This window comes from Pantherophis guttatus, chromosome 1 (assembly GCF_059756535.1).
Source record: "Pantherophis guttatus breed Tessera chromosome 1, ASM5975653v1, whole genome shotgun sequence".
Taxonomy (NCBI): domain Eukaryota; kingdom Metazoa; phylum Chordata; class Lepidosauria; order Squamata; family Colubridae; genus Pantherophis; species Pantherophis guttatus.
The window spans coordinates 342,450,717-342,474,009 of NC_142063.1; the positions used below are offsets into that span (position 1 = coordinate 342,450,717).

The 23,293-nt window shown below is 42.4% G+C and overlaps 1 protein-coding gene across 3 annotated transcripts in view; it reads left to right on the forward strand.

The window, feature by feature from the left end:
• The window catches only part of BRIP1 (BRCA1 interacting DNA helicase 1), a 126,605-nt gene that overhangs the window by 13,233 nt on the left and 90,079 nt on the right, over nt 1–23,293 (forward strand). For all 3 annotated transcript variants that reach the window (XM_060693237.2, XM_087890098.1, XM_087890101.1), the window contains one exon: nt 88–213. In XM_060693237.2, the coding sequence (XP_060549220.2) occupies nt 88–213 (126 nt within the window). The remainder of the gene's footprint in view (nt 1–87; nt 214–23,293) is intronic.

A 23,293-nucleotide genomic window follows, 5' to 3' on the forward strand; every position in this document is an offset into this window, starting at 1 on the left:
CTATTTGGGGAGGAAAAAAAAATAAAACATTGCTTTTTTTAGACTTTTGGCATCCCCAATTCAAAGGCATGTTTGCATGGCTTATAGGTGAGAAAACGACACCGGCTGACTATAGGAACCCAGCTAGTGGATGCTTTGGAAGTTCATGAACAGCAGAAAAATGGGGAATTGACAGTGACTCCCGGAAAAGCAGATCCTCCCTCACTTAAAACAGTAAGTGTGGTAATACTAGGATATTTAAAAAAAATAAAAAATAAAGTAAAGACAAATTGCGCTGCTTTGTGTTCAGAGTTCAGCTTTGTGAAAAGGTGCTTGGATTTTCTTGCCTCCTATTTTAGTTGCAGGTAGTCCTTGACTTATGACCATTCGAGTTATGACGGACCCTCCCAAATTTACAGTTCTAAAGTTACAACACCCCCTCCCTCATCATATGGCCACGTTTTTAGGTGTTGTTTATATTTTGTATTCCTTAACTGCCCACCTCCCTCAGTGACATGTTTTTGTTTTTATTTTTTATTTATTAAACTTATATGCCATCCCTCGCTAATCCAAAGTGAACTTCACTTCTGGTTTTTGGCAAAAACGCCCCATAGAGAACATAGGGCTTTTCTTAACGACTGTAGCATTCATTTAACGACTGCTGCAAAAAAAGATGATAAAATCAGATGGCTTATCTTGGTTTGTTAACTTGGTCTGTTGTGTGGATGTTTGGGTGGTTTAGGGGTGGGGAATTGTGGTGGGTGGGAGTCGGTGGTGGATTCCGCTCGGTTCGGCCGAGCTGGTAGCGGTGACGATATGACGTCACCGAACCGGTTCTCTTTGTTCGGGAGCTGGGCCCTCCTGCCCGCCCCTGCGTTATTCCTACCTTTTATTTCTTCTTTTTTAGCCCAGCTGATTGGTGCGGCAGAGTGGATTGTTGCACCTCAGCTGGGCAGATTCGTAACGCGGTTGCGCAGAGTGCAAGTTTGGCACTCATGCGAGCGAAGCACGTGCACGAAGAGGCGATCGCGCACGAAGAGAACCGATAGTAAAGCTGGTTAGAAGTGAGCCTTGGTAGTACAGTGGTCTAAAGCACCCTGTTATTAAGACCAGCTGCCTGCAATTACTGCTGGTTCGAATCTCTCCAAGGCTCAAGGTTGACTCAGCCTTCCATCCTTTCTAAGGTAGGTAAAATGAGGACCCAGATTGTGGGGGCAATAAGCTGACTTTGTATAAATATACAAAAGGATGAAGGCTATTGCTTAACACATTGTAAGCCGCCCTGAGTCTCCGGAGAAGGGCAGCATATAAATCAAATAAAAAATAAAAAATAAAAAAAATAAAATAAAATAAAGTGCTGTTAAATAGCACTTAGCTGCCAGCTGCCTGCAATTACTGTAAGTTCGAATCTCACCAGGCTCAAGGTTGATTCAGCCTTCCATCCTTTTGAGGTAGGTAAAATGAGGACCCGGATTGTGAGGGAAATAAGCTGACTTTGTATAAAAAAGAACACTGCTTGGCGGGGGGGGCGAAAGCCCTTCTAAGCGGGTATATATAAAAGTATGAAGGCTATTGCTTAACGCATCGTAAGCCGCCTTGAGTCTCCGGAGAAGGGTGGCATATAAATCGAACCAATAAATAAATATTGCCCCTGAAAGAAATCATGTAGTAATTTCTTAGAAAGTAGGTTTTGGAGTCTTGATTCATTCGTCTGTAGAGATTCTCAGGGATGCAGTGGCTCAGGGGCTAAGACGCTGAGCTTGTCGATCAGCAGTTCAGCGGTTCGAATCCCTAGTGCCGCATAACGGAGTGAGCTCCTGTTACTTGTCCCAGCTTCTCCCAACCTAGCCGTTTGAAAGCACGTAAAAAGTGCAAGTAGAAAAATAGGGACCACTTTGGTGGGAAGGTAACAGCGTTCCATGCGCTGTTGAGTCATGCTGACCACATGACCACGGAGACTTCTTCGGACAGCGCTCGCTCTTTGGCTTAAAAACAGAGATGAGCACCGCCCCCTAGAGTCGGGAACGACTAGCACATATGTATATGTGCGAGGGGAACCTTTACCTTCATTTTTTAGAGATTCTCAGTCATCCATGGTTGTCCCAAAGGTGCTTTTTCAGAAAGCAACTGGACATTCTTGGGTTTTTTTTTTTCTTTTGAAGACATTTCGCTTCTCATCCAAGAAGCTTCCTCAACTCTGACAAGATAGTAGGGAATGGAAGGATTTATTTTCCTTGCAGACAGCTGGTCATTTGCATCCTTTTAGAGGGTCGTTGAAGCACTTGGAGGTTTATCTGTGACCTCCGGGTCACCTGAGTGGTGCTCCTGGTTCCTGTAGTCTGCCATTTTTCCTCTGGAAATCCATTCCTACTCCTACACGTTCAGAGGGGGTTCATCCCAAATTGTATAGCTAAAAGTCTAGAGATTCTCAGTCATCCAAGTCACAGTTGTCCCAGAGGTGCTTGAGAGATTCAAACTCTCAAGAAGAACAAGACCAACCAAAAAATAAAGACGAAGAATAAGAAGTAAAAGATACCAATCAACAACAAGAAAGAGAAGAGCCTAAGACAGCGATCAGAACAGAAAGGGAAATAAGAGCAAACAGAAGACAAAAAACGAGATATAATGAGGGTTATGGAAAAAGAGGTGAAACTCTTTATCTATTAACATAAATGGACTAAACTCAACGACAAAAAGAAAAAAGATTTTGGCAAACTTAATAAAACAAAATGCAGATATTATATGTTTACAGGAAACACACATCTTAAAAACAGACGAAAAATATTTAGATTGCCCCAAATTCGGGACTCTGTTTACAGTTTCTGCAGAAAAAGAAAGGAATAGCTGTCTACATTAAAGAAGAAATAAAGGCAAACTTAATATTTGCAGACCCCAAAGGAAGAATTCTGGCAATAGAAATAAAGATAATTTTTAAAAAAAATTTATTAGTGGTAATTTATGTCCCCAATGACAATCAAAAAGAATTTTACAAAACCTTATATGATAAAATTATTGAATTAGAAAGAAAAAATATTTGCATCATAGGAGATTATAATGCGATAACAGATTATCAAAAAGACTACAATGGGGGAAAGAAGAAAGGGGGGGGGAAAAAGAGAGAACTACCCATAATATATGTAGAAATGACCAAAGGTGCTTTTTCAAGGAGGCAACTGGACTTCCTTGTTCATTTTCTTTTGAGGATTTATTGCAACGTTTTTCAAACATTGCTGGCAGCTTTAACACACCTGGACTTCAACTCCCAGCCACGCTAGCTGGGGAATTCTGGGAGTTTTAAGTCCACATGTCTTAAAGTTGCCAAGTTTGAAAAACATTCTTTACCTTCCCTAAAACAATTCAGGTTGGCAAAAATGCCTGGGCAATTTTAGATAGCAGTTTACAAGTTGTATTAGAGAAGCAGTAGAAATCCATTCCACCAAGCAATAAAGCACCAAAAACATTAACAGTCAGAAGATCAGCCACAAAGTCATTACAAAACAAAAAACAAAAAAACCGCAATTCCAGCCATGTGAGCAAAAAGTGCAATTCAAGAGAATCGAGACTCCAGGGGTTACAAAAGGTCAAAGATTGGAACCCCCGAGTAGCTAATTTAGACCCAAATTCATTTATTTTTACATTCATGGGCTTTGCTGTTTTAATGTTCTTGCTTTTTGAGACGCTTCTAAAACTCAACTGTTAATCCTTGGAGATTAACCCAAAAAAAGGACTGTTTGTGTGCACAAGTAAACCCGTTAATCCTTAGTAAACCTTTCCAGCAATTTGGTGACCCCAGACCTACTGAATCACTCCGTCTTAAGCTCTTTGAGGCTTTGTTGAGGGTCAGGCTGAGATCAGAAGCCGTCTCCCCATCAGTGGTTCAGATCTTCCTGACATTGTGTCTCCTAAAAACTTGGGCGTTTGGGATGCTGGTTGAATTCATCCATTGGGAGATCTAAGAGTTGGTGACATTTCCCCCCCCCCCCCCCCAGACAGTTACTTGGGATCTCCTCCGAGACGGATGATTTTGAACTCATTTGGTTCAATTCTCCATGGACCAAAGAGCCTTAAAACCCCCAGAGCCATTCCGTCTTGCCAGGGTTCAATTTCAGCCCTGGGGTTCCTCATCCACCCCTATAACTTTAGGTCAGCCATCCGAAGAAAGTATTTATTTATTTATTTGTCTGTCTGTCTGTCTGTCTGTCTATCTATCTATCTATCTATCTATCTATATTTTATGTTATGTTATGTTATGTTATGTTATGTTATGTTATGTTATGTTATGTTATGTTATGTTATTTCTATACCGCCCTTCTCCTGAAGGACTCAGGGCGGTGTACAGCCTGATGAAAAGCACAAAGACCGACAAAATTTAAAAATAATTTAAAATGATTAAATAATTGGCTCAATTATAAAACCCCCAAATTTAAAATCCCATATTTAAAACCAATTAAAATCTTTACATTGATAGCCCGGCCTGGCGGAACAACAAGGTTTCGAGGGCACAGCGAAATACACGGAGATCGGAGATCTTACGCATTTCTGGGGGCAGTTCATTCCAAAGGCAGGGGCTCCCACAGTGGTGGGTTTCAGCATCTCACCCCCATTTTCATTATTTATTTGAGGCGCTCTGGAATCAGCGTCATGAAAACCGGGGTCCTTGGTGGTCTCTCAGCTTGGGTGTTTTCTTGCAGACTGATTGAGCACTGATGATGTTACCTAGGATGGGTAATGAAAGATCTGCAAGAAAAACAACCAAACTCAAGAGAGCACCAAGAATCCCACAGTCCTCCTCTTCCTTCTTCTCTCTGTAAACCCCACTCCCTTCTAGCACTGATGATGTTACCTAGTTGGGTCATGAAACGTCTGCAAGAAAACAGCCAACCTCAGAGAGCTCCAAAATACCCCTCATTTCAACCCTGAGCTACAAATATTCTCCTTTATTAGAATCATGAAATCTTAGAAATCAAGATTAGGCCCAAGGCAAGTGGAATAGCATCAGAATAAAAGGAGCCTGGATAGCTCAGCAGACTAATGCATTGTAATTTAACTCCAGCTGTCTGCAATTAGTAAGTTCGAATCTTGCCAGGCTCAAGGTTGACTCAGCCTTCCATCCTTTCTAAAGTAGGTAAAATGAGGACCCAGTTTGTGGGGGCAATAAGCTGACTTTGTATAAAAAATATACAAAAGTATGAAGGCTATTGCTTAACGCATTGTAAGCCGCCCTGAGTCTCCGGAGAAGGGCAGCATATAAATCAAATTAAAAAAGAAAAAAAAAGAATAGAATAGAATAGAATAGAATAGAATAGAATAGAATAGAATAGAATAGAATAGAACACAATACACAATACACAATACACAATACACAATATAACACAATACAATACACCTGTTTCCCCCAAAATGAGACCTCCCCTGATAATAAACCCAATCAGGCTTTTGAGCGCATGGCAATAAGGCCAAGCGCTTATTTCAGGGTTCAAAAATTATAAGACAGGGTCTTATTTTCAGGGAAACACGGTAGAATAGAATAGAATCAAAACAGGAATAGAACAAAAAATGGAATAGAACAAAAATGGAATAGAGCAGAACCGGAAGAGAACAAGAATAGAAATAGAACAGAACCATTATTGTCACTTTAAATGTACACTAATCAGCATACAATAAGAAATTTCATTGTATTCATTGTATTTCATTGTATAAACCATTATGCATATCCCCACAGACACGCACATATGTGACAGAGAGAAACATCGCAGTCTAGTTCAGATCTATACTGTACATAGCGAGAAAAATGAATCTTGCGAGTTTACAAGACGGATGGCCTAGGGAACAGAATCTGTTAGACCTGCTATAGATACTTCGAAACCTCCTCCCAGAGGGGAACAACAGAAACAGGCCGTGGAGAGTGTGTGTTGTGTATCTTTGACCTGATGACCCCTAATCAGAAGTAAATTGCACCCCCCCCCCAAATCTTCTTGGCTGTCTCTTGGTCTTGGCTGCGATATCTCTGCTGATACGGGCCCTTTCAAGATCTTGAAAGCTGGACAAGATCTTTGCATAGCTCAGAAGAGTACATACACAGGCGCACCCCACAGACAATGCTTGGTTGATCCCGCTGCTTTTCTGATCTTTTTACGGTAGGGAAAATTTTCTACGTTTGGAGCCATGGCAGGCAACGGTGACAAGAACACACCCTAGTGCCAAAACGGTGGTTTTAGGTGGCCTGTACGACCACAATTGAGCCCAAATTTTTTGTTGCTAAGCGAGACAGTTGTTAGTAGCAATAGCAATAGCACTTAGACTTATATACCGCTTCACAGTGCTTTAACAGCCCTCTCTAAGCGGTTTACAGAGTCAACATCTTTCCCCCAACAATCTGGGTCCTCATTTTACCGACCTCAGAAGGATGGAAGGCTAAGTCAACTTTGACCTGGTTAGGATTGAACTCCTGGCAGTGAGCAGAGTTTCCCTGCAATAGCACTTAGACTTATATACTGCTTCACAGTTCTTTTACAGCCCTCTCTAAGCGGTTTACAGAGTCCGCCTCTTGCCCCCAACAATCTGGGTCCTCGTTTTACTCACCACAGAAGGATGGAAGGCTGAGTCAACCTTGAGCCTGCTGAGATTCGAACTTCAGAACTGCAGCTAGCAGCCAGCTGAAGTAGCCTGCACTGCTGCACTCTAACCACTGCGCCACCACGGCTCTTAATAAGTTGGTTTTGTGCCCCGTTTTATGACTTTTCTTGCCTTAGTTGCTAAGGGAATCACTGCAGCTGTTAAGTTAGCAACATCGTCATTAAGTGAATCCACTTGTTAAGTGAATCCAGCTTCCCCATCGACTTTGCTGGTCAGAAGGTCACAAGAGATCACATGACCCCAGGACGCCACAGTGGTCACAATTATGAGTCATGTGCAAGGTTGGCTCAGCTTTCCATCTTTCCGAGGTCGGTAAAATGAGGACCCAGATTGTTGGGGGGGGGGCAATTTGCTGACTCTGTAAGCCGCTTAGAGAAGGCTGTAAAGCACTGCAAAGTGGTATATAAGTCTTAAGGGCTGTTGCTATTACTTTATGCACAAAAACGGAAGGACAGTTTGATTCCCAGAATGGGCGAATGGCTGCAAACGTGGATGGAATTAGCAGAGATGGCTAAATTGGCTACTTGGAGTCAAAGAATAAAACAATTACTTTTGTTTCTACTTGGAAACAGTTTCTGGACTTTGTGCTCGAGGTGGGGGGGGAAAATGAAGCTTTGATTTTTGGGTTTTACCGATGAGATAGGTTTGTAGTGAAATGGCCAGTTTGTATTATTATGTAAAAATAAAAAACTGTGCTTTGATCTTATTCTAAAGGGAGTCGGAAGTCAATTTATTTATTTATTTATTTATTTATTATTGAATTTCTATACCGCCCTTCTCCCTGAGGAGCCAAAATTAAAAAAAACATGCAGGACAAATATTAAAAAACAATTAAAAGATGCCTTTTCTTTCTTTTCTCCCTTTTTCCTCCCTTATTTTCCTACCATTTTCTTTTGTATTTTATATTATAAACTTATTTTTTAATTAAAAAAAAGAAAAAAAGAAGAAGGGTTTTAAAACTGTTCCTTTAAGTCAGGGGTCCCCAAGACTTGTGGACTTCAACTCCCAGAATTCTCCAGCCAGCTGGCTGGAGAATTCTGGGAGTTGAAGTCCACAAGTCTTAAAGCTGCCAAGTTTGGGGACCCCTGACTTAAAGGAACAGTTTTAGAACCCTTCTTTTTTTTTTCTTTTTTTAATTAAAAAATAAGTTTATAATATAAAATACAAAAATACAAAAGAAAAGCTGCCTTAAAGTCTTAAAGCTTGAAGTCTTAAAGCTGCCAAGTTTGAAGACCTCTGCTTTAAGTAAATGCTTTAAATAAATAAAATAAGGACGGAATCGTTTTGAGACTCCATTAAATGCAAATGGGACGGGTTGTCTGCCAAGGCAATAATCCGCATTGATTTTTCTTCCCACTTCACTGAAAACCTGTCAGCATAAAAATCTGGCCCTGTGAACCACTGCATAAACTTTTAATAATATATGACACTCTTAACTAGTGTGAATCTGGTTTGTTTAGCCTGGAGTAGACGTATTGATTGGGATCCAGAACAGCCTGCCAAAAATGTGGGTGGATGATTGTCATTCGGCGCTTCCCCCTTCTTTTCCATAGAGGCTTTAATTTTTAGAATAGAATAGAAGAACAGAGTGGGAAGGGACCTTGGAGGTCATCTAGTCCAACCCCCTGCTCAAGCAGGAGACCCTATACCATTCCAGACAAACGGCTGTCCAATCTCTTCTTGAAAACCTCCAGTGCTGGAGCATTCACAACTTCTGGAGGCAAGTTGTTCCACTTTTGCCATAAGAAATATAGGTACTCCTCAATTTATAACCAATTGTTTAGTGGCCAATTAACATTACAAGGGTACTGAAAAAAAGTGACTTAAGACATTTACCTCCGTTGCAGCATCCCCGTGGTCACGTGATCAAAATTTGGCCACCGCTTCATATTTATGACGGTTGCAGTGACCTGGGGGGGTCACGTGATCCCCTTTTGCAACCTTTTGACCCACAAAGTCAACGGGGGAGCCAGATTCCCTTAACAACCGTGTTACTAACTGAACAACTTCCGCGATTCGCTTAACAACGGTGGCAAGAAAGGTTGTAAAATGGGGCAAATCTCACTTAACAACTGCCTCGCTTGGCAATGGAAATTCTGGATTCAGTTGTGGCCGTATGTCGAGGACTACCCATTATCTGGGTTTTGTTTGTTTGTTTGTTTTCTTGTTTTGGTGATTGTTCAAATCATTGGAAACTTAGGGTTTATGTCTTGATATCTATAAAAAGCTAAACTGTGCTATTTATTAAGCAGTTCGTCTCTTGCGGAAGAGGATTTGCGTTGGCAGGCTGAAAAAAAGTATAAAACTTGAAATCGCTCGAGTTTTGCAAATTCATGTCAAATAATTTTGCGTGCCAGCAGGGGGTGCTGTTGGTTTTCAGATGCAAATCCTTAAAAAAAAATAAAAATCATTAACCTGCTCAGTTTCCTGAAAAAATTTAAGACAAGCCCATGATTGCTAAGGCAAGTTAGGGCATATATAGGTAGCAGTGGTAAACCACAGTGTGAAGATTTGTACATACACACCATATTTTATCTGATTGAACAGGCTCCAGAATTATAAACCGTTCATAAAAAAAATTAATAATATTGGCCACCGGCTGCAGAATTTCTGCTTTCAAGCAGCCATGTATAGTTTTAATTTCTTTTCCCCCCAATTTCAAACATTTTTTAAATTAGATTATAGAATATTATAAATATAAATATTTAAATATAAATATTATAAAATATGAAAGTGGCCCTGAGTCTTCGGAGAGGGGTGGCATACAAATTGAATCAATAAATTAATTAATAAATAATAGGACATGTTGACCCCCCCCTTCTTCTTTGTGGCAGCCCCTCAAGTACTGAAATCCTGCTATCATATCACCTCTAATTATTCTTCCCTTTAGACTAGCCAGCCCTAAATCCTGCAAATGTTCTTTATATGCTTTAGCCTCCAGTCCTTTGATCATCTTAGTTGCTCTTCTCTGAACTTTTTCCAAAGTCTCAACACCTTTTTTGTAGTATGGTGATCAAAATTGGTTTCAGTATTCCAGCGGTGGCCTTACTAGGGTTTGAAAAGCGGCACTAATACTTCACATGATCTTGATTCTATGCTCTGTTTATATAACCCAGGATTAGGTAAGAGGTCCTTTACTTTTACATTTCCAACATTCATTTGAAATACTTTTATACATTTTAGATATCCGGTTAAATACCAGCGATTCATCATCTTATAAAACTTTTCTTTTAAATTATAGTTTAATGTGAATTTTAAACTTTTCGTCCACGTATTTTCCCATTGTTCAAGCCTCACATTATATCCAAAATTCCTTGCCCACTGAACTATACCATGTTTTTACATGTTCACTTTCCAGATTCAGTTTCAGGAACATTTTATAAACCTTAGCAATATGTTCATCGCTGCCGTACAGTAAGATTTCCAATTCAAAAATACAGTTATGACTTCTATTCACAAATCTTCTTGTTGTTTGAAATCAAAAGTGAATGGATGGATTATTTGCAGGTTTTCCCAATAGTTCAAAACTCATGTTATTGCAAATAGAAAATGGAGCACTTGAGTTTGTTTCAAATTTTTGTTTTATTTATTTACCTAATTTGTATACTTTCAAATCCAGAAAGCTCTAAGTGGCAATTAAAGGATGAGACAAAGCTACTCATATGCAGTGACTCAAAGTATCTTTTTATCAAGACAAGTGGATAATTACTGTTCTTTTTCTATAATTCATCTTCTATTCTTTCACTTCTCATTTTATTTCCCTAAGAAAAAAAGAAGATAAGAAAATATTTCCTAGCCATTTTCACCTTTGTCAATGTTCACCAGTAAAATTTAATCTATAGTTTAATCTATAGTTAATCTGGAGGCTAAGACCTATAAAGAGCAATTTCTGGAATTGGGTATATCTGATCTAGTGAAAAGGAGGGGTGACATGATAGCAGTCTTCCAATATCTGAAGGGCTGCCACAAAGAAGAAAGGGTCAATCTATTCTCCAAAGCACCTGAGGGCAGGACGAGAAGCAATGGGTGGAAACCAATCACGGAGAGAAGCAACCTAGAACTAAGGAGAAATTTCCTGACAGCCAGAACAATTAATCAGTGGAACAACTTGCCACCAGAAGTTGTGGGTGCTCCTTCACTGGAAGCTTTTTTTTTAAAAAAAGAGCTTGGACAACAATTTATCTGAAGTGGTAGAGATTTTGTTCTGCCTGAGTAGGGAGTTGGACTTGAAGATCTCCAAGATCCCTTCCTATTCTGTTCTGCTCTGCTCTGCTCTGCTCTACTCTATATAAGGATTCTGTCCTATCATATCCTATTCTCAATAAAGATCCTATCCTATTCTTAATATCCTGTCCTACCCTACCCTACCCTACCCTACCCTACCCTACCCTACCCTACCCTATCCTATCCTATCCTATCCTATCCTATCCTATCCTTAATATCCTATCCTATCCTGTTCTTAATGTCCTGTTCTATCCTATCCTATCCTATCCTATCCTATCCTATCCTATCCTATCCTATCCTATCCTATCCTATCCTAGGTAAAGGTAAAGGTTCCCCTCGCACATATGTGCTAGTCATTCCCAACTCTAGGGGGCGGTGCTCATCTCCGTTTCAAAGCCGAAGAGCCAGCGCTGTCCGAAGACGTCTCCGTGGTCATGTGGCCGGCATGACTAAACACCAAAGGTGCACGGAACGCTGTTGCCTTCCCACCAAAGGTGGTCCCTATTTTTCTACTTGCATTTTTGCTTTCGAACTGCTAGGTTGGCAGAAGCTGGGACAAGGAACGGGAGCTCACCCCATTACGCGGCGCTAGGGATTCGAACGGCTGAACTGCCGACCTTTCGATCGACAAGCTCAGGGTCTTAGCCACTGAGCCACCGCATCCCTCTTGTATCCTATCCTTAATATCCTGTCCTATCCTATTTTTAATGTCCTATCCCATCCCTATCCCTATCCCTATCCTATTCTTTGGTCTAGCTGGGATTGCAGGATACCTTCACTGGGGCAGGGAGGGTCAACCTGGGTCTGATAGGTTTAGATAAAGAAAGGAACTGAGCCTGACCTTGGTCATACCCAAAAAGAAGAAGAAAAGGGTGCAGCCTCCATTTTTCAGTTGAGTTCATTCCCCCCTTTCCCTCCCCCCCCCCCAAATCAGCTCCTTCCTTCCTTCAGATACTTGGCAATTGATGGCCGCAGTGTCCTGTCCAGCAAAGTCAACGAGGAAGCTAGATTTCGGTTAACAACCGTGGTCCTAACTTAACCACTGCGGCAAAGAGCCTTGGTGGTACAGTGGTCTAAGGCACCCTGTTATTAAGCTGGTTATTAAGACCAGTTGCCTGCAATTACTGCAGGTTCGAATCTCGCCAAGGCTCAAGGTTGACTCAGCCTTCCATCCTTTCTAAGGTAGGTAAAATGAGGACCCAGTTTGTGGGGGCAATAAGCTGACTTCGTATAAATATACAAAAGTATGAAGGCTATTGCTTAGCGCATTGTAAGCCGCCCTGAGTCTCCGGAGAAGGGCGGCATATAAATCAAATTAAAAAAAGAAAGAAAGAAAGAAAAGGTCGTCAAATGGTGTGAAACCCACTTCCCCTAGTGCCTCGCTTAGCGAGGGAAAGTTTGGGCTCAGTTGGGGTTGTAAGCCGAGGACTAGCTGTGGTGTAGAAAAAAATACTATCCAAAGGAATGAGTTTTGGGTTGCCGACCTTCAGCTGCGCATTTCTCTTTTTCTCTTGAAGCGAGCTCTCTTTTAAGCCGCGATTCTAATGTTTCTTAGAAAAGGAGACAAAAGGGAGGAGAAGGAGGAGGCTAAAGCCACCACTCAACCTTCTCCTTCTATTCCCCTTTTGATCCCCCCCCAGCACAACGGATGTGCATTGTGCCAGCCTGGTGTTTGTTGACAATCTACCCTTTAATGGATGTTTTTCTTTCACTTCTGCTCTTATGCTAACAATGACTCCTCCAAGCAAGGCTAACGCACAACAGCCCCCCCCCCTCTTCCTTTTTTTCTTTTTTTTATTGAAACTACGCAGATGTTGGTTTTGGAGATCCTCTTTTGTCCTCAAATTCGCAGGGCATGTATTTCCCTTACCGTAATTGAAAGCATATTTATTCAGTTAAAAAGACTTGTCATCCGTTTTCGGGAGAAGGGAAGGAGAATGGAGAGAGAGAGAGAGAGAGAGAAACTGGCGGTTGTGTTGTTTTGAGCCGAGCTGCATGTATATTCACAGTTAAAAGGGTGCTGTGCTCTTTGGGCTGGGCGCGATCTTTCATCGGAAAACAATGCCTGTTTTATAAAGTTGACCTTTGCCTGCATCTGGGGCTTGGCAGCCAAGGATGGTTCCAGAGATTCAAAGAGAATTGATAGCGTTCAGTAAAGGCAGCCCATCTGCTCACCTTTAACAGAATAACAGAGTTGGAGGTCTTCTAATCCAAGCGGGAGACTGTATACCTTTTCAGACCACTGGCTCTCCCATCTCTTCTTAAAAACCTCCTGTGATGGAGCATCCACAACTTCTGGAGGCAAGTTGTTCCACTGATGAATGGTTCTCCTTAGTTCTTAGGTTGCTTTTCTCCTTGGTTAGTTTCCATCAGGGTGGATTTGATTTAAATCGAGTTGATTTAAATCAACTCGATTTAAATCATAATTTTTAAAGAGCAACTGTCATCTCGGCTACTCCTTTGACCCACTGTTGACTCACCGATAGTCCCAGTGTTGCAGAATATACAGCCTCATGCTACAGAACTAAGCTCCATTTCATGCTGAATAAACTAAATTATTTATGTATCTTAAATAGAAAACTATCTTACGATAGATTTTTACCCCAAAAGTTTTTTATTTTTTATTTTTTTATTCTTTTTTTAATTTGATTTATATGCCGCCCTTCTCCGGAGACTCAGGGCAGCTTACAATGTGTCTTATAAGCAGTAGCCTTCATCCTTTTGTATATTTATACAAAGTCAGCTTATTGCCCCCACAATCCGGGTCCTCAATTTACCTACCTTAGAAAGGATGGAAGGCTGAGTCAATTTATTAAAATAAATTCGATAAAAATCAAAAAAATCCAATTTAAATAAAAAAAAATCTGGTTTTTTTTTTTGATTTTTTTAAAAAAAAATCATTCATTTTTATCCACCCTGGTTTCCATCCATTGCTTCTTGTCCTATATGAGGTGCTTTGGAGAATAGCTTGACTCCCTCTTCTTTGTGGCAGCCCCTGAGATATTGGAAGGCTGCTATCATGTCTCCCCTAGTCCTTCTTTTCATTAAACTAGACCAGGGGTCAGCAACCTGTGCCTCTGGAGCCGCATGTGGCTCTTTCACCCCTCTGCTGCGGCTCCCTGTCACTCAAAATATGCGTCACAACCACCAATGTGCCACACCCGCCGGCACGCAATTTATTGAGCTTTTCAACCCCCGATAGGCCAACCATGGATAAATCCAAGAAAAGAAAAGTTTCAGAAGAAAACAAAATGTTTAATTCTGGATGGGGAGGAACAGGCTCAAGCTCAACCCTTCCAAGACTGAGTGGCTGTGGCTCCCGGCATCCCGATATAGTCAGTTGACTCCATCACTGACTATTGGGGGCGAGTCATTGGCCCCCACAGAGAAGGCTCGCAATCTGGGAGTCCTCCTGGATATGCAGCTGTCCTTGGAGGAACATCTGACGGCTGTAACCAGGGGGACCTTTTGTCAGGTTCGCCTGATTCGCCAGTTGCGGCCCTTTCTTGATCGGGATTCCCTGTGCACAGTCACTCACGCCCTCGTCACCTCTCGCCTTGACTATTGCAACGCTCTCTACATGGGGCTCCCCTTGAGGAGCACCCGGAGGCTCCAGCTGGTCCAGAACGCAGCAGCACGGGTAGTGACGGGAGCAGCATGGCGCTCCCATGTAACACCGCTCCTGCGCGAGCTGCACTGGCTCCCAGTGGTCTTCCGGGTGCGCTTCAAGGTGTTGGTTATCACCTTTAAAGCGCTCCATGGCATAGGGCCTAGCTATCTTCGAGACCGCCTGCTGCTACCAACGACCTCCCATCGACCCGTGCGCTCCCACAGAGAGGGCCTCCTCGGGGTGCCATCAGCCAGACAATGTAGGCTGGTGACCCCCAGGGGGAGAGCCTTCTCTGTGGGGGCACCTACCCTCTGGAATCAGTTGCCCCCGGAGATAAGGAGAATCCAAGACCTCAGTGCCTTCCGTCGCGCCCTTAAAACCCATTTATTTAAACAAGCCGGGCTGGCTTAAGATGAAATTTTTAACTGTTTTTAAATGTTTTAAACGTTTTTAATTGGTAGTGAGTTTTAATTGGGCCAAATTTATATATCTTTTAATTGTTTTTAATATTTGTTCTGCATGTTTTTTAATCTGGCTGTACACCGCCCTGAGTCCTCAGGGAGAAGGGCGGTATAGAAATCCAATATAAAATAAAATAAATAAAATAAATTCAACTACATCTGCTAGTTTTGTGGCCGCTCAAGAAATAATCAGGCACGGGAAGGGTTTTGTGGCTCCCGGTGTTTTCTTTTCTGTGGGAAAGAGTCCAAATGGCTCTTTGAGTGATTAAGGTTGCAGACCCGTGACCTAGAGTCTAGCAGTGTTTTCCATCCATTGCTTCTTGTCCTGTTTTCAGAATAGAACAGAACAAAATAAAAGAGTTGGAAGGGACCTTGGAGGTCTTCTAGTCCAACCCCCTGCTCAAGCAGGAGACCTTATGCCATTTCAGACCAATGGTTATCCAATCTCTTCTTAAAAACCTTAAGAACAACTTCTGGAGGCAAGTCCTTCCACTGATTAATTGGAACAAAATTTCTCCTTAGTTCTAGGTTGCTTCTCTCCTTGATTAGTTTCCATCCGCTGCTTCTTGTGCTGCCTTCAAATGGTTTAGAGAATAGCTTGACTCCCTCTTCTTTGGGGCAACCCCTGAGATATTGGAAGACTGCTATCATGTCTCCCCTAATCCTTCTTTTCATTAAACTAGACATGCCCAGTTTCTGCAACCGTTCTTCATATGTTTTAGCCCACAGTCCCCTAATCATCTTTGTTGCTCTTCTCTGCACTCTTTCTGGAGTCTCCACATCTTTTTTACATCGTGGCGACCAAAACTGGATGCAGGATTCCAAGTGTGGCCTTACCAAGGCATTATATTAACACTTGGGGTATTTACACTTTACGTGATCTTGATCCTATCCCTCTGTTAATGCAGAGTTGGCTTTTTTGGCAGCTGCAGCACACTGCTGGCTCATATCCGTTGACTACCTTTGTGAAGGTAGTCCTTGATTTACGACCACAATTAGGAATCTTGGTTGTTGAGTCCAGCGGGTTAAAGCGAGGTGTCACGTGGCTTTTTCATTTCATGACCACAATCCGGGCGCTCCCATTTGTGGTCATTGAGCAGTCTCCCAGGTCGTTAAATGGGCATTGCCAAAGAGCTGCCTGCTGAAGGATTTCAGCTTCACAGGTGGGTGAGTCGGTCTGGCAGGCAGCTCTTTGAGAGCAACAGGGCTGCCTGCCGGTGGGATTCAGCTTCACACGGAGCTGAAATCTTTTGGTAGGCAGCTTTTTCAACCAGCCTTTAGAGACCCCATAGGGAGCCCTCTAAGCAGGTGGCAGCAGCTTTCAACCTTCCCTGCCAGCTTCCCCATTGCAGAGAAGATTGCAAATACAGGTAGTCCTCGACTTACAACCATTCATTTAGTGACCGTCCAAGGTTACAACTGCACTGAAAAAAGTGACTTGTGGTTGTTTTTCACACTTAATAACTGTTGCTGCATCCCCGTCAGTGGTGGGTTGCTCCTGGTTCTGTCCGGTTCTTTAGAACCGGTAGTAAAAGCGGTGGGAGGCTCCGCCCACCTGCCCGCACGTCATAATTGACGATCTGCGCATACACAAAAGCGCGCAAGCAAAGCGAGAGAACGTGCATGCTCCTGTTGCGAACCGGTAGTAAAGGTATGTAGAATCCACCCCTGATTCCCGTGGTCATATGATCAAAATTCAGACGCTTAGCAATAATGGTTGCGGGGTCACGTGATCCCTTTTTGCGACCTTCTGACAAGCAAATTTAATGGGGAAACTAGATTCACTTAACAACTGTGTTACTAACCAAACAGCTGCAGTAATTCACTGAATAACTTGGCAAGGAAGGTCGTCAAAACTCACTGTCTTTCTAAGCAAATAGGAGTTCAATTGTGGTTATAACTTGAGGACTACCTGTAGCTATCACAAAAACGCAGGGGTTTTGTGCTAAGTGCGAACAGGTTGCCAAGCACCCAGATCACAATATTTGTGACCACAGGGTTATGTGTGTGATGCTTTGTGACAGCCAGAAGTGTTTTGCGGGCTGTAAATCATCCTTTCAGAGGCTGTTGTAATTTCAGGCCGTCATTAAACAAGTGGCTGTAAATCGAGGAGTGTCTGGATGTAAATTGCAGTAGCCCCCTCAGACACATTTCAAGGTATTTATTTATTTATTTATTTATTTATTTATTTATTTATTTATTTATTTATTTATTTATTAATTAATCAAATTTCTATACCGCCCTACTCCCAAGGACTCAGGGCGGTGAACAGCCAAGATAAAATACAGATAATACAAATATTAAAAATCCCTTAAAATTATTAAATATTTTGGCCGAAACACAGATTAAAACACCCAATTTATAAAATCACGAATTAAAAAATTTAAAAGAGGAGAGTTAGGCCAGGCCAGCCTGCTGAAATAGAAAAGTTTTGAGAGCACGGCGAAACGTATTAAGGAACTGTTCCCTTCCCCTGTTGACTTGGTTATCTAAACCTGTGCTAAGTAGTTGTGACAAGTTAACAGACCAAAAAGGAGAATGAAGAACTAGGCAAAACTTTATTTATTTATTTATTTATTTATTTATTTATTTATTTATTTATTTATTTATTTATTTATTTATTTATTATATTTCTATACCGCCTTTCTCCCGTAGGACTCAAGGCGGTGTACAGTCAAGAAAAATATAGATACACAAACATCATAAACTTGCCAATTAAAATTATTATTATAACATAGTTTGGCCCAATTAAATAGAACCTAAAATTAGATAACATTTTAAAAACATTCACATGTTCATATGTTTAGCCCCGCTTGTTGGAAACATCAGGGTTTTGAGGGCACGGCGGAAAGCACGGATTTATCCAGTCACCTACAAAGGTGATTTTAACTTAAGTCAATTGCTATTTAGTTTTGATGGAATTTCTGATTACCATGTTAAATCCTTCCTCCTAAGAATCTCCTAGGTATGTGTAAACACACACACGCATGCACACACACACACACGTATATGTATATGTATATGTATATGTATATGTATATGTATATGTATATGTAGTGGTGGGATTCAAGTACTCTAACAACCGGTTCTCTGCCCTAAGGATTTCTTCCAACAACCAGTTTGCCAAATTGCTCAGAAAGTTAACAACCGGTTCTCCCGAAGTGGCTGAATCCCAACACTGTGTATATGTATATATTTCCTCTCTGTTGGGTCATGAAATGCCAGGAAAAAAAACAACCAAGCTCAGAGAGCACCAAGGAGCTCACACTCCTTTTCCTCCTCCTCTTCTTCCTCCTCCTTCTCCTCCACCATCTCTTCCTCACAAACCCCACTCCATCTAGCACTGATGAAATTACTTAGTTGGGTAGTGAAACATCTGCAAGAAAACAGACAGAGAACATCAAGGACCCCATAGTCCTTGATTTATCCAGGCACAACCTCCTCCTCCTCCTCCTCCTCCTCCCAAACCCCGCTCTCTTATAGCACAAAGCCTGGTGGTGCAGTGGACTAAGCTACTGTTAAAATAGTATTTAGCTGCCAGCTGCCTGCAATTACTGCGAGTTCAAATCTCACCAGGCTCAAGGTTGACTCAGCCTTCCATCCTTCCGAGGTAGGTAAAATGAGGACCCGGATTGTGGGGGGCAATAAGCTGACTTTGTATTAAAAAAAACAAAACACCGCTTGGGGGGGCTGAAAGCCCTACTAAGCAGGTATATATAAAAGTATGAAGGCTATTGCTTAAAAAAGCATTGTAAGCCACCCTGAGTCTCCGGAGAAGGGCGGCATATAAATCAAACTAATAAATAAATAATAAATAAATAAAATAATGATGATACCTAGTCGGGTAGTGAAACATCTTCAAGAAAAAAGACAGAGAACATCCAGGACCCCATAGTCCTTGATTTATCCAGTCTCCTCCTCCTCCTCCTCCTCCTCCTCCTCCTCCTCCTCCTCCTCCTCCTCCTCCTCCTCCTAAACCCCACTCCCTTCTAGCACTGATGAAATTACCTAGTTGGGTAGTGAAACATCTGCAAGAAAACAGACAGAGTATCAAGGATCTCATAGTCCTTGATTTATCCAGTCTCCTCCTCCTCCTCCTCCTAAACCCCACTCCCTTCTAGCACTGATGAAATTACCTAGTTGGGTAGTGAAACATCTGCAAGAAAACAGACAGAGAGTATCAAGGATCTCATAGTCCTTGATTTATCCAGGCACTACCACCTCCTCCTCCACCCACCTCCACCTCCTAGTCACAAACCCCACTCCCTTGTAACACTGATGACGTTACCAAGTTGGGTCATGAAACGTCTGTTAAGAGAAAAAAAAACAAACCCAAGCTCAGAGAGCACCAAGGACCCCTCATATCAACCCCGAGCTACAAATATTCTCTTCTACCCGTAAAACTGTCCCCTTATCGACAGAAAGCAACAAAGATTCAGGTCAAAAACCCTGTTAATTAGTGCCACCCAAGTGCGAACGCTCTCGTAATCTTTTCTCTCCAAGAAGCAAGGGCCGGTTGCACGCAGGAAGGAATCCCGAGGTCCCCAAAGGCAGGAAAGTAAATAGTAAACGGAGAAGCGTGAAACAAACACTCGGGGGTATCAAGAAACAGCTGCGACAAGCATCTCGCTTAATGCGCCTGCCTGTTGTGGTAAGACGTATTGCTTACCAACCTCACAAAGGGAGCCGATGGATTTCAGTTACACATTCCCGGAGAATGGCAGCTTACGACAATCGAGAGCCCAGGCTTTGGGGCTGGGCAAGCTCACCGCCGGTTGCGACGAAGCAAAATTGTGGATTTGTGTTACCTTCTGCCACCTGACCCGCATCTGATGCTGGGCTGCCGTTGATTGATGTTCTGAATGAAGGCTTTGAAGGGAGTCCCGGCTTAATTAAAATGTTTGCTTGGTTAGCGGTGATCTGCGAAGCTCTCGATAAATATTGAATTGGGTTCATCTGCTGGTTACTGCCAGGGGATAAACAGATGCTTTGTGCTGCTTAATCAAGAAGCCCAGGCTATTTTTTTTCCTTTTTTTTTTAATTTTTAATAAAGGAAAGCTTTCAATCAGGCCACTTCAGGATCTCGGCCGGGTGTGCTTGTGTGAGGTTTCGCACAGCCGGCACTCTCAGTTTTTGTTTCCCCATAATGTGCAGCTTGGGGGGCTTGGAGAAAGAATTGTCTTGATTTGTTGTTGTTAGTTGCGAAGTTTTGTCCGACCCATTGCGACCCCATGGACAACGTTCCTCCAGGCCTTCCTGTCCTCTACCATCCTCTGGAGTCCATTTAAGCTCACGCTGACTGCTTCGGTGACTCCATCCAGCCACCTCGTTCTCTGCCGTCCCCTTCTTCTCCTTTTGCCCTCCATCGTTCCCAGCATGAGGCTCTTCTCCAGGGAGTCCTTCCTTCTCATTAGGTGGCCAAAGTATTTGAGTTCCCTCTTCAGGATCTGGCCTTCTAAAGAGCAGTCAGGGTTGATCTCCTCTAGGACTGACCGGTTGGATCGCCTTGTAATCCAAGGGACTCACAGGAGTCTTCTCCAGCACCAGAGTTCAAAGGCCTCGATTCTTTTGACGCTCAGCCTTTCTTATGGTCCAACTTTCACAGCCATCCATTGCAACTGGGTAAAACATAGCCTTGACTATACACACTTTTGTTGGCAGGGTGATGTCTCTGTTTTTGTCTCGATAAAGGAGAATATTTGTAGCTCAGGAGGAGGGGTTCTTGGCGCCGTCTGAGCTTGGTTGTTTTCTCGCAGACATTTCATGACCCAACTGGGTAACATTCATCAGTGCTAGTGTGAATTGTCTTTGATTTTTAAGTACAGGTAGTCCTCGAGTTACAGCCATCCATTTAGTGACTGTTCAAAGTTACAGCAACACTGAAAAAGGTGACTTAAAGTCAGTCCTCACACAATCAAAATTCAGGCACTTGGTACCTGGCGCACATTTATGATTGTTGCAGTGTCCTGGGATCACATGATCCCCTTTGGCAACCTTTGGCAACCTGAGCCGAGGTGGCGCAGTGGTTAGAGTGCAGTACTGCAAGCTACTTCAGCTGACTGCTAGCTACAGTTCAGCAGATCGAATCTCACTGGCTCAAGGTTGATTCGGCCTTCCATCCTTCTGAGGTGGACCCAGATTGTTGGGGCTGACTCTGTAAAAACCACTTAGAGAGGGCTGTAAAGCACTGTAAAGCAATATATAAGTCTAAGTGCTAATTGCTATTGCAGTCTAACTCTGCCCACTGTTAGGAGTTCGATCCTGACCGGCTCAAGGTTGACTCAGTCTTTCATCCTTCCGAGGTGGGTAAAATGAGGAGCCAGATTGTTGGGGGCAAGAGGCTGACTCTGTAAACCGCTTAGAGAGGGCTTTAAAGAGGTATATAAATATAAGTGCTATTGCTATTTCCAGCCGGCTTCTGACAAGCAAAGCCAGTGGGTGAAGCCGGATTTACTTAATGACCCGCACGATTCGTTTTAACATCTACAGTGATTCGCTTAACAACCATGGCAAAAAGGGCGTAAAATGGGGTGTGACTCATTTAATGCCCATCTTGCTTAGTAATGGAAATTGGGGGTTCAATTGTGTCATAAGTCAAAGACTACCTGTAACCATATATGAAGAGATGGATGGATGGGTGGGTAGGTAGGTAGGTAGATAGATGATAGGGATGTGTGGGTAGAATAGATAGATAGATAGATAGATAGATAGATAGATAGATAGATAGACAGATAGACAGACAGACAGACAGACAGACAGCTCTTGTTCATTTAAAGATTATGCAAACGTGCTTGTTGATGTGTTTACCTCGAGGGCGCATGAGATCCAGTTGGAGGAAATGCATTTTTCTCACACTGCAGGGTATGATAACCTTTGCTCCTTTATGTGTCCAGGTGTTGATGTCTGGGTGATGTTGGGAAACCGCCAGATAGGTTGGAAAGAGAGGTCAAGCGAGGGCCTAGCTTAGAGTCCTTGCGCAGCTGCAAGAGGCATAAACCTGACCTGCCTCAAGACCCATGAAACCTTATCTGGTCATTCCCAGGGGACGGCGAGCGATCTGGGGAGATTTTTGAAACAGTTGAAGTTAGTGACTTTGGCTATTTACAATAGCATTTAGCAATAGCACTTAGACTTATATACCGCTTTCCAGTGCTTTCCAGCCCTCTCTAAGCGGTTTTACAGAGTCAGCCTATTGCCCCCAACAATCTGGGTCCTCATTTTACCAACTTCGGAAGGATGGAAGGTTGAGTCAACCTTGAGCCTGGTGGGATTTGAACTACCAAATTGCAGGCAGCCGGCAATCAGCAGAAGTAGCCTGTAGTACTGTACTCTAACCACTGTGCCACCGAGGTTACAGTTGCTTGTGCCTGACAGGTGTCGGGAGAATACGTCGCAGAGGATTTCCATATCTTTTTTGGTTATGATTAAGTTGCCGGTATTTGCAAAGTTCCTTTTTTTAAATAATCAATTTTTTTTTAATTTTCTTCAAAACAAAAGTAAAAAAGATACAAAAGCGGAACACAGCTAACAAGACGACACACACACACACACACACACACAAAAACAGTGCATAAAATTAAAAAAACAAAACAGACATATACATAAATCGTCCTCTCTAGTTCAATACTGATAAATATACCTCGAGAGCCTGATAGTACAGTGGACTAAAGCACTGTTATTAACATCTGCAATTATTAACAATTACTGCAAGTTCAAATCTCACCAGGCTCAAGGTTGACTCAGCCTTCCATCCTTTCTAAGGTAGGTAAATTGAGGACCCAGTTTGTGGGGGGCAATAAGCTGACTTTGTATAAATATACAAAAGTATGAAGGCTATTGCTTAACGCACTGTAAGCCGCCCTGAGTCTCCGGAGAAGGGCGGCATATACATTTAAAAAAACCAAAAAAGATTATAACTCCTCGCTTCGGTGTTTGCCAAGCTCCTAATAAGAGACACCCATAGTCAGTTCCACCCTAGGTGTCAATATAGCAATAGTGGGAGCCTTCTCCAGCACCACAGCCCAAACGAGTCGATTTTCCTCCTGCCTTTCTCTCAACTTCTATAAAAAAAAGAAACTTATGCTTGTCCTTTGTTCAGGGTCTCTTTCTTGGAAAGCAGGGTACCCAATGATCTTGCAATAAAGCACCCTTCTGTTTAGTGTACGCTTCTTACTTCTTCAGAAACAAAAATCACCACATTAACAGAGGCTTTCTCTATCTCGTGGCATGCGTCTTTCCCAGCTTCCCGAGATAATATCAGTAATTGCACACGAGATCTTTTTTCAGGTAAAACTGTGGCTTCTTCCTTAAGAAATTGCCAGGCATAGACAACTGATCTGTCTGGTAAATTAGACAGTGGATCCGTTGAGGGTTATCCTGGAAT